This window comes from Panthera uncia, chromosome E1 (genome assembly GCF_023721935.1).
Source record: "Panthera uncia isolate 11264 chromosome E1, Puncia_PCG_1.0, whole genome shotgun sequence".
Lineage (NCBI taxonomy): Eukaryota > Metazoa > Chordata > Mammalia > Carnivora > Felidae > Panthera > Panthera uncia.
In genome coordinates, this window is record NC_064814.1 from 2,632,461 (window position 1) to 2,658,491 (window position 26,031).

The window sequence follows — 26,031 nt, forward strand, 5'->3', positions numbered from 1 at the left end:
CCGACTCTCGCCCTCCCACCCCCACCCCTGACTCTCCACCAGGAGCTCTTTCACTTCGCCCCTCCCTCCGGTGAGTCCTCTCCCCTTCCGTCCTCCTGTCCCTGAGGCTTCCACTCAGGGTCAAGCTCCAACCCACCACCTCTCTTTCAAGAGGCTCCAGCCCGCCGGCCGGGCAGGGGACGGGGCTGTGGCTCTCTCGAGGTGCGGGCAGAAGCGAGGCCTGGCCAAAGTCTCTGGAGAAGGCATCCTCCCTGGCATGGCCAGCGAGCGGCTCAGACGCCCGGGAGGCCAGCAGGGGCCGGAGGAGGGGGTCCCTAACCTATGCCCAAGGCTGACAAGAGGGTGCACGGGATCGCGGGGCCCTGTGGAAGCTATGGCTGCGAGGCCGAGAGCTGCCCAGGTCACAGGTCACAACACTGGGAGCGTCCACCCCCTCCAGGGAGGCAGCACAGCCATGCGGGGTCTGGGTCGCTGGCTGCGTCTGTGTCTACACTCGGTGAGGACCGAACTGTGTCTTCCACACTCCATGTGCCCGCAGAGCGCAGCGTCCAGGCCGTGGGGGTGCTGGGAGGGTCTCCCCGAGCCAGGATGGGGGGATTGGGGGGGCGGAGTCCCGAGACCAAGGAGAAGGTATCGGCTGCACCCGAGCTCCAAATGGCTTCAAGGCAGAGGCCCCCAGCTTTCCGGAGGTGTCTTCTGCAGACCCAAGAACTGGGCCACCAAGAATCAGTGTCGTCCGGGGGGAGGTCACCGGGGGTCACTTAGACTGTCTCCTGCCTCCGGGGCCGGATGGGGAATCTGTTCCTCTCGCTCTCCGAACCCCCGTTCGCTGCCCTGTGTCACAACCGTGTGGGCAGTTTTGTACAGAAAAAAAACCAGATCCCGATGCAAACGGTCTGGGTGGGCATTATTTTACAGCTCCCGGGGCAGCCCAGGTGAGGACCGCGCCCCGGCCTCCAGGGCCCAGAGCGTGAGCCGCTCCAAGCGACTGGGCGTCTCCAGGTCGGCAAACTGGGACCGGGGCGGGCGTCTGAGCTGCCGCAGGGACTCCACGACGAGTGCTCCTCGTCCCCCGCTCCAGCCTCCCTCCCGTGCGGCCCTATGCTATGGCGGAGCGGGAACCGACGGCCCTGAGTTCGAATCCTGCTGCTGCCAGCTTTTACCAGCCCCCGCGATCGTGGGCGAAGATCAGAGGAGGCCCCAGACCTGGGCAGCTTTCAAACTCTGAGCTTCAGACCCGCTTCCCCTGCCCCGGACTCTTGATCCCCGCCATGGCTTGTGGGTGCAGTCGGTGTCTGTGGCCGCTCATGCCCCACCCCTCCGACTATTCTCCTGGCCTCTGGCCTGCCTCCCCCACCGGCAGGCGGGCTGACTGCCGAGTTCGGAAGGGAAACAGCCTTGACTCGGTCTCCCCTTCCGGGGCCGGGTCTGACCGCTGCACCAGGAGCCCAGGAGCAGACGCACCCTGGCGCGTGCCGCCCGGCCACCCCTCCAGCCCCGCGCACCTGTAGAACCAAGCCCCCCTTCATGCTGCGTTCCAGAGCCCTGCAGCCCTCGCTCCCGATTCGCTCAGCCTAAGCGGGGCCAAGGGGAGCTGTTTGTGGGCACACGCGAGACCCCGAGGGTCTGCAGGGCGACCGGGCAAGGAGAAAACCCCTGCAGACACGTGGTCCAGGAGGCAAGGCCCTCCCCTGAGCCCACCCACATCCTTCTGGCTTCAGCCAGCCCGCCCTCTCTGCTCACCCAGGTGGTGGGTGGGCTCTCCCAGGACCCCTGTCACACCGCTCGGTCCCGGGCTCGGATGTGAGCCCTCCGCCGGCCTCCCCGGCACAGAACGGCTCCCCCTTCACCCACAGCTCATGCCAAGAGCAGGGGCGCCATCATTCCAGATCCCCGCCCCCCCCCATCACCAAATCCTGCAGAAATAGCCCTCCCTGCCCTTCTCTTCGCCCCCACTGGGTCCTGGACGCCGTCCTCCCGTGCTGCGTGTTTGCAAACTTGACTTAACCACCTCCCTCGCTTCTAGAACACACTTTCCAACAGAGATGCCAACATGCCCTTGCTCCGAGCACTGCGCTGCCTGCAGGGGACAGACCCCAACTTCAGGACCTTGGTTAAAAAAGCCCCTGGCTCCCGCGGCTCCTCCCAGATGTGTGGGCCCCACCCCCACCCTGGGCTGACCCCCAGCCAGAACTTGGTTCTTGGTTTCCAGCTGGTTGAAGGTCCGTCCTGCCCTCTTCCTCCAGGCCAAGGCGCCCAGAGGGCCATGGCCTGTGCCCGAGGGGCGGGAGTGGGCAGGGAGGGGTGGGCTGAGTCAGCCCCCCACCTGCCCCCCACCCCACCATCTGCCGCTGTAGTTGTTGTGGGCAAAGGAGGAGGACCTTGTCTCCGGACGCTGCCAGCCCACGGCTCCCTTGTGAGGTGCCCACCCGGCCGGAGCTCCTCCCCAGAGACCCCCCCACCCCAGGCCTCTGGAGGGGATGGGCATCTCCCTAAAGGAGGGAGAAAGGGAGGGGGGAAGGAGGAGGATGGGCGGGTGAGGGAGGTATAGAGGTAACGGCCCTTCCTTCTTCGGTGCCCACCCAGGGTTGGTAGCTGTGGGGTCTCGGGAAGCAGGGCTTCAGGAGGGGTCTGGTCTGCCCAGGGACCTCCCAGAGCTTCAGATGCAGAATCCTGGGCCTTCCCACCCACGCTGTACCTGCCCCTTTGCTCGTGACCCACAGGGGCATCTGGGTTTCAGAGCCTTGCTAGGGACTAGAGAGAAAGGGTCAGGGAAACACGGCGGGTGGGGGGGGGGGGTCTGCCTGGTGGGGGGCAGGGTGAGGGGCCACAGCGGGCCCCAGAGAGCTGGGAGACAGGCCAGTGCCAGACCCCCGCCCGTTCCAGAAACCAGTCCTTAATCCTTCGTTCAGACACTTAACCTCTTCCCACCAGGGGCTGCGCACTTTAACTCCATTTAAATAAGCCCTTGAGGGGCTTGGAAGAAATCTTAGCCAGCAATTCAAAAGCCCTGAACCCTGAGGGCAGTCGGTGGCTTTCGTCCAGCTGCCCCGGGTCCCAGGAGGTGGCTGGAGGCCTCCCCCTGGTGCAGAGGCCCCAGTCCGCCATCCCCATCCCAGGCATCCCACGGAGGAGCTCCCCAGGGAGGGTGGCATTCTCACCCCGAGGCCTGATCCAGGCCTCTCCGGCCCCCAGTCGCCGGCCACCTGGCTTAGCTACCTCTAATTCTCTTCAGCCCGGTCAGTCAGACCTGGACCCAAACCTTCTTCCGGGCTGAGAAACCACGGGCGGTTACTTAGCCCAATTACTTCCCTGGGCAGTTGCTTCCTGTTCAGCAAAATGGCCTCCGCAGCCCTTGTGAGGGGTTTATAAATGAACCTGACTTGAGACCCGGCAGGTTGTAGGGCACAAGGCCAAGGTAATGTACCACCTGGTATCAGGAATGATGTGAACCGACCGGTCCCCCAGGTGTGAGCAGACCAGTCCCTCCAGGAGGCCTGGTCCCCCAGTGCCCAAAGCCACTCAGCACCCGGAAGGTAGGGCCACCAGACAAAATACAGGACACGGTTAACTTTGTTTTGTTTTGTTTTTAACGTTTATTTATTTTTGAGACAGAGAGAGACAGAGCATGAATGGGGGAGGGGCAGAGAGAGAGGGAGACAGAATCGGAAGCAGGCTCCAGGCTCTGAGCCATCAGCCCAGAGCCCGACGCGGGGCTCGAACTCACGGACCGCGAGATCGTGACCTGAGCTGAAGTCGGACGCTTAACCGACTGAGCCACCCAGGCGCCCCAGGACATGGTTAACTTTGAATGTCAGATACACAACAAATCGCTTTTTAATTCTAAGTATGTCCCAAATTTGCATGTCACAGTTTATCTGAAACTCAGATTTAACGGGGTGTTCCGTATAGTTATCTGCGAAAGCTGGTGATCTTAACTGAAGGATGTCCGGTAACAAGGGGTTTGGTTTGGGTCTCTTAAATCCCCTGATGGGAAGAGGCAGGATAAGAAACTTAAGAGAAAAGCAGGATACAGATCTATAAATACACTGTCATCATGACTTGTTTTTAAATTTTAATGTACATTTGCGTGGAGAGAGACAGTGGCCCAGACGTGGGCACCGGGGAGACTGAGACAGGCCGAGGGGACGGGCAGCCCCTCAGGGGAGGGGAGGGGAGCTCCGAGGGGTCTGGACTGCGGGCTTAGAGGCAATTTTTATTTCTTGCTTTCACTTTCAGAAACGTTTCCAACATTTTCCAGCAAACCCGTATTACTTGATTTTAAAAATAGCTTTTTGAAACAATCACTCGTGTGGAAACTCTTTTTAAGTTGCTACTGCATGGTGAAGGGTGATGAAGAAAAGAGAGAACATTCACGCGTCCTCTTTCCGTCCCGGTGCATCGCAAACATCCTTCTCAAGACGCAGGTGCGGCCCCAGCCGCAGGCAGCCGGCGGGCTCCGTGGCGTCCTCGGTGAGCCTGAGTCCTGGGCACCCACAGCCCATCAGGACAGACGGATGGAAGGACGGAGCCCCGCTGCTGGTGACCCCGGGGCGGAGGGTGTGAGGGTTCGCGCCGATCTCCCACACGCAGCCCCTCCCCCCTCCGCCACACTTCTGAGCCTCGTGCTTTGCCTGGCTTTCCATTTCCTCCCTCCGGATCCCGGTCGTTGCCGCCATGTGCACGCCTGTCCCCAACAGCCGTTCTCACGTCTCTGCTCCCCCACCCCTCCGTGAGCTCCATGGTCAGGGGCGTGCGTAAAGTTCCAGTGGTAGGTTCAGGGGGAGCACCTTCGCCCTCCCAAGACCGACGTGGGCGAACGTGGACGCAGCTCCACCCCGTCCTTCCGGGCTTCCGCGGCCTGCGCAGCCACTCGGCACGGTGACCTCTCTCCTTACTGCAGTTCTCTGCTGCCCTTATGTCGCTTTTGCCACGTGTGTGGACCTACTGAAAAGATTTCTAGTCCCAGCTCTGAACCTACATTTTGTGATGCATATCGTCAAACCCCACTACTATGGGAGAATGTGGACACGACCCTTGGAGCCGGGAGGGGTGGGGATGGGGGGGTGGAGATCCCGGCTGAATGAACTTGAATAAAAGTCACAGGACGTGGGGCACCTGGGTGGCTCAGTCGATGAAACGTCCGACTTCGGCTCGGGTCATGATCTCACGGTTCGTGACTTCCGGCCCCACGTCGGGCTCTGTGCTGACAGCTCGGGGCTGGAGCCTGTTTCAGATTCCGTGTCTCCCTCTCTCTCTGGCACGTCGGTCAGGATTCAGAGGGAGAGAACAGAAGCCGTGCCGGCTACTTTGGACAGAAAAGGAAACGAGGTGCTCACGACAGCCGTGCAAGGGCCGGAGAAGCAGGCTAGCCCGTGGCTTCCAGGTGGTTCCCGGGACTCGACCAAACTGGCCGGCATCTAGAAGGTGGGAGACCGGGAGCACAGCTGCGGAACTGGCTGGCCTCAAAACAGCCAACCGGCCCCGCGCACCCACCCCCAAGCATGCCGAGAGAAGAGTGTGGATCCGCGGCCTCTGTGTCCCTCCCCAACTCCAAGTCCCTGGGAATGCCCCTGACTGAGCCAGCCTGAGCGGCAGGGGGTGTGGGAAATGCCGGTTTTAGAGCTTCTGTGCCACAGCGGAAGGTGGCAGGATGGCCCCCGAGCGCCAGCCGACATGTGCCCCCAGCAGGGCCGGAACGGTAGCCTGGGTCAGGTCAGGAGAGAGACAGCATGGACCACCCACCAGCGTAGGGCACCTCCTTCGGGGGGCGGCCTGAGATACCACCGTAGACGAGTCTCGGTTTCCTCCTCAGTGTCACTTGCTCGGTCTACGGCTCCCGAGAGGCTTTGGGGAGATCGAGTGCTCTGAAAAGCCCGTGGCTGCCCCCGCAGTGCCTCCCGTGGGCCGTCAGCGTGGAAGCCGATCTCGTCCACGACCTGACAGGTTCCAGAGGGCCGGGCGAGCCAGCGCAGAGTAGAGCCAGGCCGCAGGGACACAGCTCCCGCGGGTTCAGTTTTTAGGAAGCTGGCTAGAGCGGGCGAACTTGGTGCTGGCAGCTTGAAATGAGCCGTGGTGGGAATATCCCTGCTAAGGGATCGGGCGCACGATATAAATCACGGCCTGCTGTCCCCACCCCCACCCCACCCCCCAGAGCCCATTACAAAACGTACACCAGCAAGTCATTGATTAAGGCACTGAGGATGGCTGAAGTTTCTGGAAGACTGTGAGCTCGGTGGCCCTCCACCCTGGCTGCACGTGAGGCTCCCCTGAGGCGCTCTGATCAAATCCCCGTGCCTGGATCCCACCCCAGACTAATCTGATTGAAACTGGAGGAAGCAGAGGAACCAGGGCAGTTAGCCAGAGGGGGTCTCGGGGTCACAGGAGGCGACCCCCCGGGCGTCTGCTTGTGGACGGAGGTGGGCTGCGAGGCAGACGGGAGGAGGCCATGCGCAGAGTCCGCGGATGAACCCAAAGGAGTGAGAAGGCGGCCCCCTGGCAGGGGGAGGCAGGGCGAGGCGGCCTAGCGGCTTCCGCAGGGAGGATGCGCGCTCCCGCGCTGCCACGGGGACTTGTGTTTTCTCACGCAGGGGCGTTTTCACTGCCGTATTGTGTTTGGAAAAAACAGCGCTCGGTGGTTTCCAACTAAATTTTAAAACTTGAAAGAGGAAAGGAGGAAAATAAACATCACTAGACCATCTCTCCCGGCACCTCTTTGTGCAAACGCACACACCTCTAGATGGTGCACGTGTGCAAACATGCACACTCATATAGACGGTGCACACGTGCAAATGCACACACACATAGCGAACGTGTGCAAACTCGCACACATACAGGTGGTGCCAGCTTGCTCAGCTCCAATCTCTGTCTGCAGCCTGGGACCCAAACAGGCCAGGAGAGGGGAGCGGGGGCAGGGCTACCTCCAGCCCTGGGGACACCCGGGCTCTCGGTCCCCTGTGCGGTGCAGGTCTTTCTGGGGACAACACTGATTCTGTACATTTCAGTTCTGCTCAGCTCCCCTGCCAGGCGGCCATTCTCCCCCTACCCTCCTGGCGACCTGAGCACAGCCCCCGTCCCCCCCCCCCCCAACACGCCGCCGATGACCTTGTCTCCAGCTTTTCTGAAAAGGCCCCAGTCAGAATGGACACCCCGCCCGCACCCTGGCGTTCCCCAGCTCCTTGCCCATTGCTCTCCTGCCCCCCAGTCTCTGGACAGACTCCCCTCCTCCTTTCCAAGTTGGACCCCATCCGAGCTCCCAGCACCTCCCACCCCTGTTCTGGAATTCCTCTATTTCAACCCCCGCACCTGCCCTCTCCTGCCATGAAATACCCACACGCTCGCTTGACCCCTGCAGCCCCTCCCGCCGCAGCCCTCCACGCAGCCCTCCACTCAGCTTCTCTTTACTGACAGCCTGTCCCGACATGGTCACGGGTCCAGCCTGCTGCCTGTGCGCACGTGTGTGCGTGCACGTGCGTGTGCACCCCTGTCCCTCGTAACTGCCTATCTGCTGGCAGCTGCTGACATTGCTGTCTGCTAGGGCCCCCTCGACCCCCCCTGGGGCCCCCAAGCCTCCTCGTTCTCCTCACACCTGTCTGCCACCCTGGGCCCCGGGACTCAGCTCCCTCCCTGAACCACCTGCCCCTCCTGAGACATCCCCCCGGACAGCGGTATTTTGCTCCCCTTTCTGCTTTTTGCGCACGGACCCAGTCTACGGCGTCAGCATGTTCTGGAACTGGACAGTAGCAGACGGCAACAACACGCGCCTGTGTCACTGTCCCAGGGCCGTATCACGTCCACATCAGGAGCCCCCCCCACCCCACCCCCACCCCCAGGCAGGACAGAGCCAGGACTGTGACCCGGACGGCTCCCGAGCCCTCTGCCCCACAGCCTTCCCCATCGCCACCGCCCACCGCCCATGTTGCCCCCACTCTACCTGCAGGAGACCACGTGTCCTCCTGGTGACCTCCCTGCTCTGCCGGCCACACCCCATTCTACCAGCGCTATTCCCAGAGCCCGTGACCCCTAACCACGCCGTCACCCGATTCGGGCAGTGACAGCCTCCATCGGTCCGTCCTGGGGCAATGACCTGCTCTCGTCTGCCTGTTCTCGTCCACTGGCTTCTGCTGCCCCATCAATCTCCCCAAGCGCTGGCTGCCTTTCTTGTCAAGCGTGACGTGGCGGCTGGCTGTGCTCAGCATCCGGTGAGCTCAAAGAAATCTGTTGGAATCCTGAGGATCATTATCCCCTCAGATGTGTGTGAGCTGGGGGCTTCTGCAGACAGAGCCGGGGTCCCGGGGCGCCCGCTGAGGCTCAGGGGTGCCCCCGGCACGGGGTTTGCCCCCCATTGTTCTGGGGTCCAGCTGGGTCAAGGGGCCTGGATGAGTGTCCCGGGGCTGCAAGCTGGGCACGTAAGCAACAGAAATGGCTGCTCTCCCAGTTCTGGGGCCCGGAAGCCCGACGTCAACGTGCAGGCAGGGCCACGCTCCCTCCAGGGCAGGGTCCCCTCCCTGCCTTTGCCAGCATCTCGTGGTTGCTGGCAAGGTTTGGACCTTGGCCTTGAGGTGCATCACCCCAGAATCTGTCTCATGGGGCTTTGTCCCCTGTACCCTGTCTCTGCATCCAAATTTCTCTATCCTCATAAGGACGGCAGTCATTGTGGGTCTTAACTTGGTTACATCCACAGAGACCCGATGTCCAAACAAGGTCCCGTCTTGAGATCCCGGATGGGCACGAATGGGGGTGGGCACCACTCAACCCCGTATTGGGACAAGGATGTGACGGGGCATGAGGGAGTAGCCTGGAGGAGTCCCAGCAAAGGGGGAGGAAGGTTGGGGGGAGGCTGGAGCTTGTGGGTGGAGGGCAAAGGGAGGATGAGAAAGGGGACAAAGCAAGAGGGACAGGATGTCCTGGGGGCAGAGCAGTGGGGGGAGGGGGGGAGGGAGTCGGTGCTGCGAGGACTGCCCACAGATGTCATCGTCCCACCGGCCCTGCGAGGGGGGAGCCGTCTCCTTCTCAGGTTTGGTGTTTCATCCCAGGCATCCGGACGCAGCCAGTGGAGCCCTGCCCGGTGTCCCAGGGCGTCACATCTCAGCGAGCAGCTGCTGGCATCGCACTGGGCTGCCCCGGCCGGGCCACCAGCCCCCCCGCCCCCCAGGAGACACATGCACAGACCTGACCTCACGGACGCAGCCCGGAATTACCCCCAGCTGCCTGCAAACAGCATCCACTTCGATGATAAGCAGTCGCCGGGAGGGGGGCGCCGGCCCCGCCCAGAGATGCTGCAGGAGGCATATCCCACAGACCCCTCGGAGGTACGTCCACCCCGGTCCCCTGACATCAGCGGCTTCACGCCTGTGACCAGCACGTGAGAGAAGCAGCCCCTGTCAGCCAGCCAGCCTCCTAGGTTGCTGGAAAACCACCGTGTCCTCGGAACCCTTCCCAGGGAGCCCCCGTGTGCAGAGGACACATTAGCAATGTGACCTTCCAGATCCAGGAGCCCAGTTGGACAGCCCCATGAGTGCCTGTGAAGGCCACCACCCATCCTGGCAGTGATCACGCTTTCTAGGGCAATCTGGGTGGGCCTCCCAAGGGCAGGCACTTGCCATGGCCCCGAGGAAGCCCTCTGGCCAAGCCTCATGCCCGTGCCGACCACACCAGGCACACAGAAGACCACACGACCACTGACGCTGGGTCCAGCCACTGTGCTGCCTTAGGCCTCCAGGCCTGAAGCCAGAGAAATAGCCTCGAGGTCCAACAGGCCAGACTCCAGAGCGATCTGCTCATCGGGATTTGGAAGTTACATCCCCAGGCCCCAGACCCGCCACCGCCCAGGGCGGGGCCACAGCCACAAGTGGCTTTTGCGCGCCAGTGGAGAGGGTGCGAAATCCACAGCAGATTTCCGAGACTGAGAACGAAACCACAAAAATAAAGTAGCGTGCCTCACGAGCAATTTTTGTACCGATCACGTGTTAGAATGGCGATACGTTAGATATCCTGGACTCGTAAACGACAGCATTCGAATTAAGTTTTACCTGTTTCTTTTCACTTTTTTCTTTCATTTTTTTCAACGTGTATTTATTTTTGAGACAGCGCGAGCTGGGGAGGGGAAGAGAGAGGGGGGCACAGAGGATCGGAAGCTGGTTCCGCGCTGACGGTGGCGAGCCCGACTCGGGGCTCAAACTCACGAACCGCTAGACCATGACCTGAGCCAAAGCCGGACAGACTGAGCCACCCAGGAGCCCCCTGCTTTTCACTTTTCTCACATGGCGACAGGAAAACTTGACATCCCAGAGGAGGCCCATGTGATGTCTCTATGGCACGGTGCAGCCTCGGACCCTCCCGATCACTAGAAAAGTCCCCCGAGCTCCCGACCCTCGAGAGCGGAGCAGCTCTCTGGCTCCCACCTGCCCAGTGACCCTGAGCAGTTCCTGCGGCTTCTCTGAGCCTCGCCTTCGTCCTCGGTAAAATGAAGCCACCCCGGTCCTCCTGGGCCCGCTGGGGACAATGACAAACAGGACGGCCTCCCGACAAATGCGTTTGGGCCTACATCACACCCACCCCTCACGGCCAATGTCACTGTGTACTTCACATTTTATGCATTTCTTCGAAAAGAATTGCCACATGTGTGCCTACATGCCTGAGAGCCCTGACCTTTCACCTTATCCCCATTTCACAGATGAGAAAACCGAGGCTCAGGTGCTGACTACGAGGCCTCACACGGCGGCTGAGTGTCAGAGGCAGCATTGTAAACGCCTACCTCCCAGGTCTGAGCCGGCCGGGGCCGGAAACGGTGTGGTGGGCAGGCTTCCCAGCTGGGAAGGGGCTTCTCCAGGGGAGCAGGGTGACAGATGGGGCTGGAGAGGAAGGGCCAGATGGCAGGTGGGTGCCAGGAGGCCTTTGGTGCCCAGACGAGAGGAACTGGGAGGTTCGGGCACCAATGAAATGAGGGGCGCCTGGCTGGCTCAGGTGGTGGAATACGTGACTCCCGGTCTCAGGGTCATGAGTTCAAGCCCCACGTTGGGCGTGGAAGGTATGGAAAGAAAGGAGAGAGAGAGGAAGGAAGGAAGGAAGGAAGGAAGAAGGGAGGGAGAAGCAGTATTTGGGGCAGATTCAGAGAGGCCAGAGCTGTGACAGGTGCCCTAACCCAGGCATTTGGAGATGAGGGCGGGACCCAGGGCCAGAGGGAAGGGCCAAGAACAACTCCAAGAGGGATATCTCTCCAGATCTTTCTCTGGACATACGTGTTTAGGGGGGCCCTGCAGGGTTTTAAGGGCTGTGCCGTCACTTAATGACTTCCTCATCTTGCGCATTCAGGACAGACCCCTTCTGTGAGTCCCCACGAACTCAGGGCCAGGCCGGAGCCCCGTCACCCGCAGACCGATAATAAGGGAGGGCTCACGGGCTGGGCGTTGAGTCCTGAACGGACCGTGAACCACGGCGCCTGGCCCGCAGCAGGTGCTCCGTGATCGGCGGCCCTTCTCTTTCTACCAATCAGAAAAGGCCTCGGACTCCCCGGCTGAGAGCCGGCTGGGTGGTGGAGACAGGAGGCTTTGTGGCAGACACCCCCAGGGTCAAATCCCACTCCACCCCCAAACCCACTCCGCTCAGTCGCTCACAGAAGCCAGAGAGCAGAAGTCAGCAAAGGCATCGCCAGGGCCGTGCTCCCCATGACGGCTCTCGGGGAGCACCCTTCTTTGCCTCCTCCGTTTCTCAGGGCCACAGGCGTCCCTAGGCTGGTGGCCGCACGGTCCCAGTCTGCCTCTGTCCGCAGGAGCCTTCCGCTCCAGATGCAAGGAGAATGTCTGCGCGCGTCTTCTCCTCGTCTGTCTCCTAGGAGGACATTCGTCATCGGCTGTAGGGCCCCCCCGCCATCCAGGATGACCTCATCTCAGGATCCCCACCTTAATTACAGCTGTAAAGACCTGGTTTCCGAATAAGGTCACATTCTGAGGTTCCAGGCGGACGTGGGGGGACTATTATTCGACCCATCGGAGGCCACCTTTGCTGCTCCCCCAAGTTCACATCCGTCTCCTGTGCAAGGTCATGAGCTGTGGCATAAGTGTTCAACTCCCTTTGCCTCGGTTTCCCCCACAGAGCCGAGGAGAATAACGACCTCCTCGCGCCGTGGGCTTCAGTCACAGAGCCCCGCCTTCTAAAACCATAAACTCTGTGACTATGGGGACTAGTGTCTGTTTAATTCACTCCAGACCACCCCACAAACCCCAGGCCTTCCCGAGGGCTGGCTGCAGGGACGAAGGCCCAGAGAACGAAAGAAAGCCCCTCGGAGCATGCCGTCCGGCCGGAAGGTTCCGGGCTGCCCTCCTGAGGCTGGGTCCCAGCCCTGCCGCCACCTCGCAGAGTCAGGTCCTGACTGCCCGAACGCAATCCTGACGTCCTGCCATCCCAGCCACGTAACACAGTGGGCCCCGGGCCCTCCCACAGGCCAGCTCCCCTGGAGCCCGGTGACACCCTGGCCCACCTCCCGTGGACTCTTAGCCCCCCACCTTGCTCCTCCAGCCAGGGACGGGGTTGTGCATTGGCCCAGCCCTGCCCACCCAGCTACCCAGGCCACCCCATGTGTCCAAGGCTGGCACCAGGCTTGATGTTAAAAGAACGTCTTCACACACAGTGAGCTGAAGACACAAAGCCCGCAACACAGACGCCCCAATCCTTACCCTGCTCCTCAGATATGGCCGTGTGCCTCTACTCTGACCCCTTCCAACAGGCCAGGTCTCCCGGTGCCCCCCACCCGTGCCCCATGGCCACCCCATACCTGCTGTGCCCAGCGCTGCCTGGGCTAAGACAGGCTCGTTCTCGGGAACCGAGGACTTCCTGGGACCATACAGACCCTGTAGAGAGTGAGCCAAACGGGATAAAAAGCCTTCTGCCTGCACCAGGGGTCGCCCATCAAGGCCAGCAGAGCAGCGGGACCCCAGGGACTCCAAGGGCTCCATGGGCCCCAGACGTGAGGCGCCTGAAGGTCTGGAGCTTTCCGCTGGACCTTGAACGACATCTGCTTCTGCAGAGAGCAGCAGTTCCGGCCTCGCCAGCCTCCAGGGAGGCATGATCGGCTTCCACGACCCCGGGAACCCTCATCCTGGGCAGGGGTCCCGACCTGGGCTTGGCTGCCCGGATGCCCCCTCGTCCTGACAGCGATCATAAAAACAATACAGGTAAGAGTAATAACGACCGTGAGTTGTGCCTCGCTCCTGACAGGCACTGAGCAAGGTGCTCCGACCCAGTTAACCTCTGTGACTGCCACCCGTTCCATCATCAGCCTCCTTTCCAGGACGGGGACACTGAGGCACAGGGCAAGGAGTCAGTTGCTCGAGGTCACAAGGCAAGTAAATGGCCCGGCGGGGATGCGCGCCCGCGCAGTCCGGCCCCTGGAGTCTGTGTTCTTTAACTCCACTCTCTGTTTTTGGTCTTTGAATCCTCACGTCCGTGTCCTTGGAGGGGAGACAGACTGCTGAGGTGCTTCTCAGAAGAAACCAAGTAGAGAGAGGGCCTCCAGGAGCCCTAGGCGTGTCTCCTCAAGTCCAGAGCCTTGTCCCCTGTCCAGGCCTGACCCTGTTATCTGGCTGGCACGTAATCATGTCCCCACTGCTCTGCTTAAAAACCTATAAAGGCCTTCCACAGCAATTAGATCAAGTGCACACTCCTAGTCACAGCCACCTGGGGAAACCGCCTTTGTCCCTTCTAATCTGCCCCCCACCCCCGACACCGTACTCACTCGGCTCACTCTGTTCGCACCCCTGCCTTCATCCTGGTCCTTGAACACACTCGGTCTGTGCCTGCCTCAGGGCCTTTGCACCTGCTGTCCCCTCCCTGGAACAGCCCCCCAGCCCCCATCCATACCTGCCTGGCTCATTCTCGATATGCAGGTCATAATTCCCATGGGATTTGCCCAGTGAGGCCCTCTCTGACCCCCCAATGGGAAGCATCTTTTATGCAAACACACTTAAAGAACCAAACAACACAAAAGAATTCTCTCCTACCGCAAGAAGGTCAGGGCTGGGCTTGGACCAGCCCCTTGTTGGGTTTAGCAGATACAGAGGCGGGAAGAGTAGACGTGATCAGTGCTGGGAGACAAGGCCCTCTGGCGAGCTGGGAGGACATAGAGAGAGAGCAGCACAGGGCAGCCCCCATGACAACAAGGCCTTTGTCCAGGGTCCTGGAGCGGTTTGCCCTCAGGACGATGCCCTAGGAGTCTGGCACCCTGGGGATTTGTGTAGCCTACCTGTCCGGGAGGGGAGGCTGCAGGGTGCTCCCCATCCACAGGCCTGCATGCTCCCCCCACTACGGCCCCTCGCAACAGGCCAGATCTCCCAGCACCTCCTCGTGCCCCACGGCCGCCCCGTGCCCACTCGTGGTGTCCCGGTCCCCGGCTCTCACCACCCACGTGCCCCGGGGCCTGGCTCTCTCCTCCCGTCCCCTCGCCTTCTTTCGGGCCATCTATGGAGCCGAAATAGTCCTCTCATTTGTCAAATAGACTCTGTCCATTCCCAATAACCGGAATGCCTTCTCTGGGCTGCTTCCTGCATCATATCATTTGCGAGTTATAATAAAACATACAACAGCCTTTACCGAAAGCTCCATGTGACCGATTGATTCAGGGATCCCTTTCGCTGATTTTTCTGCCAAACGCTGGGGCCAGCGGCCGGCCTCTGCCTGCAGTTGTCCAGCAAGGGTGACTCCGGCACGAATGTAAAAAAAAAAAAAAAAAAAAAAAAACATGGCAAGAAAAAATGGTGTGAAATCCTTAGGAAGAAACGAGTGTGGGACACTTGCTGCCTTTGTCCTTAAACTAATTTCTTTAACTGTAAATGTAAATAATTTAATTTGTAATAATGTCCGTGTTTCACCCCTGGGTCACAAACGTTTCTGAACGTTCGAGCCATCGGCCCTCGTGAGCCAGGACAAGCCAGCTCGAGCACCCCGGTGGGGGCGGCGTCTTGTTGGTTGCGGAAATTCTGTTCATTCCACGCGCACTTGACACGCAGGGGCTGGGCACCTCCCGCGCGCCAGGCAGCGCTCTAGACGCTGGGGACACATCAGAGGAAGGAAGTGAGCGGGACGAGGAGCGTCGGTGGCACACAGGGGACAGTGTCCCTCAGGGGGTGAAGGTGCTGCTGCTGGAAAGAGCCAAGGGAGACTGGGAGCACGGGGGGTGGGGGGCGCGTGCCACGGTCACAGTCGTAGGAACAGCGCGCTGAAAAGATGACATCTGGCGCTTCGTCTGCCCACACGCCATCCTGACTGAGGAAGACCTGGAAACCTGGGGGCCGCGTGAGCCACGGCCACGGCCACAGGCACGGGAAGCACCCAGGACGCCAGGGTGGGGCACGTATCTCCGCAGGATCACCCTCCACAAATATCACCCGGGATACTTTGGAAACGTTGGTACGAGGCATTACCACTTAAAGGGGAACTGTCGGCCTCGATGGACGGTGGACCTTGGTCAGCGCGCAGACACGGGTGAATGCTGCCAGATACGGGACCGGAACGGGTCCCACCGCTGACGGGGTACGATCGGGCTACTGCAAATTTGGGGGGAAGGGAAAAGCTCCCAAGACAGCCTGACATCGTGAAGTCTGAATTCTTCAGGAGAAGAGCTGAGGAGATTAGGTGGGGACTGGGGAGGGGGGTGCTGTGTCTGGTAGCTTGAAACCACGCAGAGAGAGGTTTATTGAATGTATCTGTTCCAGACTATGGCCACAGCCAGTGCAAAGGCCCTGAGGCTCCAGTGGCTGAAGCGCAGTGTGCAAGGAGGAAAGCCAGAGGAGAATAAGGTGACAGGGTCAGGTCACACGGGCCCTTGGTGGCCTTTGTAGGGGTGTTGAGCTGAGGTCCTATCTCGTGTTTGCAGACAAAGAAACTGAAGCATGGGGTCACCAGGTAGGAGGTGGGAATGTCAAGGGAAGCCCCACGGGTCTGGGTCTGATGATGCTGTTTTCTTGCCACCTCACGGCAGAGGGAACTATCAGCAGGTGTCCAACTTGCCCGGGTCTCCCCCATCCCAACAGCCCCAAACGACCGGGTCTGACGGTCCTGTGAGCCAGACCCCTCGAATCCCTTCTGCCTGGTGGCTCAGACGGCAGGGAGGGAGGCGTTACGTCCATCAGCTGTTACGGAGGAGGGTGACTGAGTGCGTAAGCACCCCAGCAGGGAGCGTCCTAGCAGGTTCCGGACAGAGGAGGCCACACCTGCCTTGCCCCATCCCTCTCCTAACTCCCCCTGCCCGGTCTTCTTGGCCAGAGCTGGACGCCTGGCCCCAGGGCCACCATGAAAGTCTCCCCCAACAGGGAGGACAGGATTATCGGGACAGCTGGCCTCTTTTGAGGCTCTGACTGCTGGACGGGGTGACCGGGGCTTGGGGCCCAGAGACTGAGACCCGGCAGGAGGCAGAGAGCAAAGAGGAAGAGAACTGTATCCAAGGAGCACCAGCAGAGACTGGACCCAGTGCTGCCCTGGGCGGGGACGGGGCCAGCTTCACGGCGTGGGATCTGCACAGACCCACGGGGCCTGAGCGCAGAAGGGACCGACGCTGGTATAATGCTGTCATCTTGAGGCTGTTCATAATTTTTGAACAAGGGGCCCCCATTTTCATTCTGTCCTACAGCCCCGCTGGATGTGCCGGGGCCAGCGGGCGGGCAGGAGGACCTGGTGAGGGGTCCTGCCCGGGCAGGGCCCTCTGGGTGAAGGACTCACTCCAGCGAGCGGGCATTCTCGTTGTGTGGCTCCCGGTCACAAGCCGGAGGAGGAGTGTGGGAGGAGAGACGCTTCTGGGTCCGACCTCCCTGCCCTTGGAGACGTGGGTGCTGCTGGGCTCCGTGTCCCGGGAGACCGGTGCCCAGCTGGGATCCTGTCTGCGGTGCTCTGGGACGGGTGAGGAAGGCCAGAAGCTGGCTGTTTTGAAATACAATTACAGCCAGTCAGACAGGCCTGTTCAATACTCTATTGACAGGTTCACCTTGGCAACCTGGAGCCCGGCTCTTCCAGAAGCACCTCTCCCACACGGTGCGTCTTGGGTCTTAAAGGCACACCTCCCTCCCCTCCCGGCCTGGTTGCTTGACCCAAGGAGGGGCAGAGCCCTGTGCTTTGGCTAGGACCCGAGGACAAGATGGGGGGACTCTCCCTGCTCCGCCAGCAGCCCCCCCTTCCACTCTGCAGTGGGGACCTCCTCCTTTGTGCCCCACCCCCACCCCGGTCTCAGGAACTTCACAGTAAAGCCCTTGCCTGCCTGCTGTGAGACACTCTACCTTAACCCTGGTCTTCCCTGGGCAGGGGTGGAGGGCGCGGGGATAGGAATCCCAAGTGGCAGGCAGGTCTAGGCACTCCTCTGTGCGGTTGGAGGGTCTGAGTTTAGGGGGGAGCTGCGGGTCTGCATTGCAATTCGCCAGGCTTCTAACGAGCCACGTGAAAACACCGTCACCGATGCTGTGCAGAAATGACGGGCACCAGGGGCGCCTGGGGGGCTCAGTCGGTTGAGCGTCCGACTCCGGCTCCGGTCACGATCTCGCGGTCTGTGAGTTCGAGCCCCGCGTCGGGCTCTGTGCTGACAGCCTGGAGCCCGCTTCCGATTCTGTGCCTCCCTCTCTCTCTCTGCCCCGCCCCTGTTGATGCTCTGTCTCTCTCTGTCTCAAAAATAAGTAAGCATTAAAAAAAAGATTTAAAAAAAAAAGAAAAGAAAAGAGATGACGGGCACCAGCTCTACAGACCATGTGCGTAAACACCAGCCCTGCCTTTCTGAACACCAGAGCCGCTCCGGGGACCTGTCCGGGACACGCGCAGGTCCCACCTCAGAGCACAGAGCCTCTTCCTGCCACGTGCAAGAGCCAGCGGGCAGCAGGGGACACCCCAGGTCAGGCGGAGATGCCGTGGCAAGTGATCCGGGGCGAAGGCGCCCTTGGTCCAATCGCCTTCACCCCCGAAGCCTGGTATCTGTGTCCATCTGTCCGTCGGCCCTTTCTCTATACGGATCTGCCTCCACGAGGCGCTGCCATTTTCTTGGAATCAAAAAAACAAAAACAAAAACAAAACCAGCAGCTTCAAAAGCAACGGGCGGGGGCGGGGGGTGGCTAGGGGGGAGGCATGGTCTGAACCTTCCGATCCAAATGAGTCAAAGAATACAAAATCACCCCATTATAATCATTACTGTCAAATCACGGGCAATCAGCTCGCAGACACAGGCCAGATGGACATCCGGGAGAAATGCACAGAACCAGAGCTGGGTCTGAGCCCTGCAGACCTGAACCCTTTAAATAAAAGAAGGAAAGAAAGGCAGGCCTTGCGTTATTTCCCGGTGTTCCGTTGCTTTTACACGCTTTTTATTGCAACAGCATCGGACGGGAGCCTGCATTCTGGGGGAGGGGCAGAGAGACAGAGGGAGAGAGAGAATCCCAAGCAGGCTCCCCACTGTCAGCACGGAGCCCGGTGTGGGGCTCAGTCCCACGAACCAGGAGATCGCGACCTGAGCCGAAATCAAGTCGGCGGCTTAACCAACCGAGCCACCCTGGTGGTCCTCTTTTTCTGATTTTAAACGAAATTAGGGGAAAAAAATTAAAAATAAATTTAAAAAAAATAAAAGAATAAAAGAAATTAGATATACATATAATGGAATGTTACTCAGCTTTAAAAAGGAAGGACAGTCTGACACGTGCTACAGTATGGATGGACCTTGAAGACAGGCTGTTCAGTGAAATAAGCCAGACAGAAAAGACAAATGCTGTAGGATTCCATTTCTATAAGGTACTTGGAGGCGTCAAACTCATAGATGCGTGGGTATCAGGGGCTGGGGGAGGGGGGATGGGAAATTAATGTTTAATTGGCACAGAGTTTCCGGTTAGGGGGAGGACGAAGGGATGATGGTGAGCTGGTACAGTAATGCGAATGCGCTCAGCACCACTTAAAAATGGGGAAAAATCGCGCCTGGGTGGCTCAGTCAGTCAAGCCTCTGACTTCAGCTCAGGTCATGATGTCACAGTTCGTGAGTTCGAGCCCCACGTCGGACTCTGCACTGACAGCTCAGAGCCTGGATCCTGCTTTGCATTCTGTGTCTCCCTCTCTCTCTCTCACTCCCCCACTCACAGTCTGTCTGTCTGTCTCTCTCTCAAAAATCAATAAACACTTAAAAAAACTTTTAAAAAATGGGGGGAAATGGAGAAAATGGTAAGTTTTACATTACACGTGTTTTAAATATTAAATTTCTAAATAAACAACTTTCACCCCCCAAAAAAATCACGATTTTTGGGGATCCCTAAAAGCATTGCGGGCCCTGACGTGCGGGCCTGATGGAGGAGTGTCCCTGCCCAGAAGCACAGGGGCGGGCTGGGCCTGTGCGCACCTACTCACACCCTCTCCCAGCCGCACACAGGGCTCCACTCCCCACATGCCTTCTCCGTCAGTGAGTAGCTGAACCCAGACAAACAGAACATCTGAACTTTATCCAGAACTTCGGTGATTATAAATCGTCTCGAGACACAGTCCAGCCTAGCTCTTGCCATCCTCAAGGCCACTGTCCCCATCAGAGGAGGACTGGGGGGTCCCTTTTGCCTGCTTGGGGCATCTCTTCGGGCTTTCGTGTTCTCCCATGCACAAGGCAGGGAAGCATTCCTCACAGGGAAGCGTCAGGCACGTTGAAATAGTGCCATTTGTCAGCCACGGCAACTTTTATTTAGTGAGCCTCGGTTTAGGGAAGAGAGTCCCCGGTGGGGTTCCTGTCCCAGGCTCCCCCAGTCACTAATTCCTACCTTAAGCAGGGCTGCCTTAGGGAAACCTGCACTGTAGTATCAGTTTGCTTCTTCTTGGCCCTTTGATAGCAGAACAAGGACCTTTGTGATGCTCTTGACCTGGGATTTCCTTCAAAACCCTCGAATAAAAATGTGTATGTATGAAAGGAAGGGCGCTAGGCAAGGGGCCCCGTTGGGAAACAATGGCCCTCACGCTGACATACGTTCGGTCCTAGGCGTGCAGGGGCTCCTAGGGTTCAAAATCGCTCTGGGTCCCGTGGTTTCTGGCTGGAAAGGGAACAGCCACGCAGCCAGAGCGATGAGGAAGGGAGGGGGCAGAAGCAGGGCGCGAGGGCTCTCCAGCGAGACCCCCACTTGGCCCTGCGCGCGCTTCCCCCTCCTCGCTCCGGGAGAGGCGCGGAGGGCGGCCCTGGCCAAGGCCCCAGCAGCCCGCCAGCCCGAGGGGAGCCCGCCCCCTAGGGGAGGGCGCCGCGGGTGCAGGCTCCGCGGCTCCTCTGCCCCGGCCCCGCCTGGGCGCCGGCTCGGGCAGGTGAGGCGGTGGCTGGGGCAGCCCCCCACCCCGGGAGCCGAAGGGGATCCCTCGGGGGTCCTCAGAGACCGTCCCAGGAAACGGCCCTGCAGAACGAGTCGGGGAAGGGGACTTTTTGGACAGACCTAGGGGATCCTTCCGGAGGTGGTGTTAAGGGGACACATACTCCTTTCTATCAGGATTGGGGGGGGGGAGGGGTCCGGGGGAGGGGTAAGAACCGGGTGATCACGTCCGACGACCTTGTCATCCGGGGTGGGGTGGGGGTGGGGCGGCGATGGGGGCCTGGACACGGAGGGACGAAGCTTCGCGGCAGGCGGACTCCACTCCGGAAGTGGGCAAATCGAAGGCCCGATGCAGAATCTGTGGGACTTCGGGGGGGTGCCCGAGGCTTTACCACCCGCCCCCGGCCCCCGGGCCCCCCCGGTGCAGGCCGAGCTGTGCTCGTTCTGGACCCTCCCGGCCGCCATCCCACGGTCACGGGATCCCTGAGCACCCCCTCTGTTCGCCCCTCGATCCTTCAGGGACGTCCCCCCCCCAGATGTCCAGGGGGGCTCGCCGCGTTCCCGCCCCTGGGGATCGATCGGCTGGCTGGCGACGCGCGGCCGCGGCTCCCGAGCCTCCGCCCCCTCCCCCGCTCGGGCTACGCAGGACGCGGCCTCCGAGCAGCGTCCTCGCGGTTCCGGGCCGCGGCCGGGCTCGGCTCCCAGCCAGCCCGGGAGGCGGAGACGCACCGGGCCCTTCCGATCGCGCCCGCCCCGCCACTCCGGGGTCGGTGGGGGGCACGATAGCGAGCCCGGCTTCCCCGGCCCCGCGGCGCCCGGCACCCCTCCCCACCCCCGCTCCTCCCCGCCTCACCAAATACCCTCTCGGGCGCGCGCTTCCCCCTCGGCGCGCCGCCCGGCGGGGAGGGGGGCGCGCGCTGGGCCGGGAGGGGGGTGGGGTGGGGTTGCGCTGCGGCTGGCGACCACTTTGGGGTCCGCCTGGCGATTTTCATTTCAATCCCGGCTTTGCTGAAGCAGCTCTCGTTTGGAAAAAGGAAAGAAAGAAATCTGCCCTGTGTGTGGGCCCCGCTGGGTTCGGGGGGCGCAACGGGGGCATCCGAGAGCGAAACACAGGGGGCGGACGTGGAGGGGCGACCTCGCGGGCAGAGGAGGCCCGCGGGGAGACCTTGGGCAAACCAACCCCAAATGAAAAACACACAGCACGCAGAGGCCGTTGTGAGCGCGCGGCGGCGGCGGCGGGCGGTGGAAGCGGCTCCAAAGATCGCATTTGAAATATGGATCCCGGGGGCGCAAACCACCAGGCCGGCAGGAGCCCCGCGACCCAGCATGCGGCGGGGGTCGGGTGGGCTGCTCCGGGCGGGCCCGGGGAGGCTGCCCTGACGTGGGGAGGGGGTGGGCCAGCCGACGTCGCAGAACACCGCTCGTCCCGCTTTGGCGCCTGCGACCCCCTCGGGCCGCAACGCGGAGGCGAGGCCCCGCGGGCGCGGGTGTGGCCCCCGGGAATGCCCGGGACCTGCCAAGGGGCCACGACCTCGCGGCGCGCCGGGCCCGTTGCCCCGCCCGCGCACCCTGCCCGGCCCTCCCACCGGGCGCCCCAGCTTCAGCCCCGAGCGACCCGCTGCGGAGGGACGCGGGGGCATCCGGGGTTTCGCCACCCAAAAGAAAGCCGACCTTTCGCGGGCGGTGTGACAAAGAGCACACACGCGGGGACGAGGACACGGAGGGCGGAGGGGCGCCCTTGGGAACAAAGCCATCCCTGCGAGAGGGTGCGGGGAGGCGGAGTGCAGGGCTCCCACACCGCCTCCCGGCTCTTCCCCTCCTACCCCCCAGGCACAGCCCCACCAGGTCAGTCACCGCTCTAAATGCAAAATTACGAACGCCAGCGCTGAAGTCAGAGACAAGTTCCACCAACTAAGAACAGAGGGGAGAAATGAGCTCTTGTTAAAGCCTGGGTAGATTTTGCAGCCGTTGTGCTAGTAAATTCTCCCTTGGCTGTTTGAAACCCACCTCCAGGGACCTAGAAAGCCACACCAGCTGGGGAGCTTTCCTAGTCTAGGACTGGCCGGGGAAGCCACAGGCGGCCCCTTCCCGGCAGAACTCAGACCTGGGCTCCGTGGGCGGGAGGGGCCTCTCGGTGCAGAGAGCGTCCATTCAGGGAGAAGATTTACGAAGTCATTTGTTTCCCTGGGTCGGTGTGGCTCGGGACCCTTCAGGGACCCCGAGTCTCACCACCCTCTGGCCCAGGGCCATTAGAGTCTCCGGCTTCTCCAGGGTCTGCTCTTTCGGCCCTCTCCCCTCCATGAGTGAGGCTGTGGCTCAGCGAGACCGCATCGCTCCTCACTTGGGGCCCCTGGGGGCCCCTGGGGGCCCCAGCCTGAGGTGGCACCCGGAAGGTTTCTGGCCCTCGGCGGAACCCAGGGGCACAATGCGTCCCTGGCTGGAAGGGGGCAGCGTCAAATGCGCGGACCCGTGACCCTTCTCCGGGGTTCCCCGAGGGGCTCGGGATATCCCGGATCGGAGGCAGGGGCCCCAGCCGAAGGCTCTGGGAATCCCGAGTTTGAGCTCCACTCGCCTTCGGTTCCCTCAGAGGGGCCAAGACGGGGTGGAATGGGGGGGGGGGGGGCATGGGGAGGTTTCCCAGGAGGGGCTGGCGGGGCGCATCAGGGAAGCCTCCGGGGCGCTCCCGGCTCCTCCTGCACCGCTCCCTCCTCCCCCCCTGCCAGATTTTGTCTATGCCTCCTCCCCGCAGCCCATTGATGTTTCTGCGATCTGAGCTCCTCCCCACACACGCAGGCAGGTGAGGGGTGGTCTAGGGCCAGGCCAGCCGGAGGTGAGGCCGGGGCTCTGGGAGTTGGCCTCTCTCCATATCCGCCCACCCTCCTCAAGGACAAAATAACCGCGCGAAGGAGCGAGTCGCCGCTTTCAGCCCGCGTTTGTGTAATTCGGACACTTGGCGCAGAAAGGCCAGGAGTGGGGGCGGCCGGGGACTCCCCGGGCTTCTGAGGAGCTTGGGGGCCTCCCCTCCCGCCGTCTGGGGAGCCTGGCGGCTGCTCACACCGCCACACAGACAGCTATAGAAAAGATCCGCTGTAGTGGCCGGCGAGAGCCACCCTTCCTCCCCAGCTCGGCCGCAGGCCCAGCCCGGCTCCTGCGCAAAGTCGCCGTCGGGGCACCGGCTGCCGCCGCGTGGCCCCGGAGGTCCGGGTCCAGAGCAGGCGCCCGGGAGGTGCGGGGGCAGAGCGAGCGGGATGCTAAGGGCAGAGTCCGACGCCCCTGGCGGCGCAGAGGCTGCAGCAGTGAGACCAGGATGCCGCGGAAACACCCACTGGAGACAGATTTTCCAGGGGATTTTCTAGTGAGGGGGCAGGCGGAGTGTCGGGAAGCTCGGCCCCTACCCGGACGATGGGGTTACCCAGGACAGGGTCGCTGCGGACCTCCCCACGCACTGAAAGCGCCTATGGCTTGGCGGCTGGCTCTACGTGTGAGAGTGACTGTCGCGCTGACAGCGTTCCCCGCGCCAGCCTCGGGGACCCTTCCCCTTCCGCAGTTAAGTTGTTCACCCGAGAGCTCCTCGCCCTGGCCAAGAGTGTCAGAAAAAAACGCCCGAAACACAGGAGGAAAACGTTTTCCCTGTGTCCCCCCTGCCCCCAAACTCCGCCTACCCGAGCTTCTATAAACCCGGAGAGCCGCCCCCACCCACCCACCCCGCGACCCGTGGACTCTAGGCAGGCGTCGGCCCCACTTAGCCCCAGCCGCGCGCCCCCACCCCCACGCTCCTCGAGGAATCTTGGGTTTGTGCCTCGAGCTTGTCAGAGAGCAGTCACTGCGGACCGAGCCCCTCTCTCACGCCGCCAGAAGACCCCCCCCACACACACACACTCCCAGAACCACTCGAAGGGAGGAGCCACGCTGGTCGTCTTGGGCAGCGGCCGACAACGCACCAGGAAAGGCCACCGCCGCAGGAGCTGCGAGGTGGTGGTGGGATAGTGGAGTCGGCGAGTGCGTTCTTAAAGACCAGACTGTCTCCAGGCTTCTCCTGGATTCCTGGGAGAAGGCGAGCCCCGAGCAGGCTTGGGGGGTTCGCTTCAGTCCCTCGGCCCTCCCCGGCTCTCCCGAGCCCCCCGCGCAGTCCCCACCCAGCATTCCGGGACGTGTGTCAGGGCGGGAGCGGAGACCCGGATGGCTCTTTGCCCGCCCCCCTCGCTCATTCCACTCTCGCTCGGCTTTTGCTCATTTTCTTTCTCCAAGGACGCTCAGCCAAGGGATTGCGCAAGCTTCCTGCTCCCGGTCCTTCAGGGGCCTGGAGCAGGGGGCCCGGACACACCCCAGGGCAAGCGCGCCCCGCGCCTCCTGCGCCCTCCCCAAGTCCCCTCACCCCTCGCGGCGACCCCACCGAGCTCGCAGCCCCGCGGGCGGCGCCCTCGGGAGGCCGCGTGGAGCGCAGCAGCTCCCCCAGCCGGACGCTGGAGCGGCACGCCGAACGCGCCGTCTCGCCGCCGGAGGTGCTAAACTTCACACTCAGCGTCTTCTCAGCCTGCGTCAGGAGGGCCTCGGCTCGGCTTGGCTGTCGGGGACCAGGGACGCAAAGTCCTGCCGAACGCTTGGCTCCTTGGCCATTGCATTCAGCTCCCCTTTGTGCGGCCTCGATCTGCCCCCTGCCCCGCCTGAACCTCTTCTCCGCCCTCCCCACTCTCTCCTTCGATGCCTTTCCCGGGACCCCACCAAGTCCCCTCGGTCCCCCGCCCAGATGTGGACATCCCCTGCGCCCCCTCTGTGGTCTCCCCCTCTCGTCCTGCTTGGCCTCGGGGGTGGGGGCGGGGGTGGGGAGGAGTCTTTGCTGGAAACTAGGCTTCCAACCCCTGCCCCACCGAGGAGAGTGCCGAGGGTAAATTGGGAGCCTGTCAGGATCTGGGGTGCGATCGATCGGGACTCCGAGCCCCCTTCTTGGTAAGGTTCCGGAGCGCTAGGGCCCCAGACTGGCCGCTCCCGTCCTCTTCTTCCTCGTCTCTTCTTCCCGGTCTCCCTGGCGATCCTGTGAACCCCGTCCTCCCTCTTCTCCCTGCCCTTTTCTCTCCCGTGCCTCGCCTTCCTAGATGCCGGGAGCCTCGCGGGGCGGGGCACGCAGGGCGGGGGGCCGCGAGCTGCCCCTGCCCCTATTCCGCCCCCTGCCGGCGGCTCCCCGCGTGTCTGCACATGACGCAATTCTGTGCAACTGGAAACGGCAGTGGATGCTTCCGTGGCCCCCAGCAGGGGTCCCTGGGCGGCGCACACCGAAAAAGAGGCGGAGGGGCAGGCCCAGGCGCCGAGCTGCGGGCGAGGGGTCGCCGCCGAGCCCTCCCGGCCCTGTCAAGCTCTCCACCACCACCCCCCCACCCACCCCCCTGCGCCCTCGGCCCGACACACCTCTCCCGCCGGGTCCCGCTCCCTCCCTCTCCCGGGCCCGCCGATCCCTCCCCCTGCACCTCCCCGGCGCCCTCCTCCTCCGGCCCCCTCCCGCGTCCTTCCTTCTCCCCCCGCCGCCCAGGCCCGGGGCCTCCGGTAGGCCCGGCTGCGCCAATCCCGGCCGCGGCCCGCCCCCTGACGCCGAGCTGGGCCCGGCGAGGCCCCGCCCGCTGACGTCCGGATTTGCATGAGTTCTTGTGCAGCCGCGGCCCGGGCTCAGTTGTCTGAGCGAGCGCGAGCCGGGAGTCGGGGCGGGCGCGGGCAGCGGCGGGCGGCCGGGTTGTGCAGGGAGATCGGCGGCGGCGGC

The 26,031-nt window shown here is 62.1% G+C and overlaps 1 protein-coding gene across 1 annotated transcript in view; it reads left to right on the plus strand.

Annotated features, from left to right (window-relative positions):
• The window catches only part of CBX4 (chromobox 4), a 33,400-nt gene that overhangs the window by 1,808 nt on the left and 5,561 nt on the right, over nucleotides 1–26,031 (plus strand). The window contains exons 3-5 of the mRNA XM_049638124.1: nucleotides 9,155–9,364; nucleotides 20,819–21,052; nucleotides 24,649–24,820. Coding sequence (XP_049494081.1) covers nucleotides 9,155–9,364; nucleotides 20,819–21,052; nucleotides 24,649–24,820 — 616 coding nt within the window. The remainder of the gene's footprint in view (nucleotides 1–9,154; nucleotides 9,365–20,818; nucleotides 21,053–24,648; nucleotides 24,821–26,031) is intronic.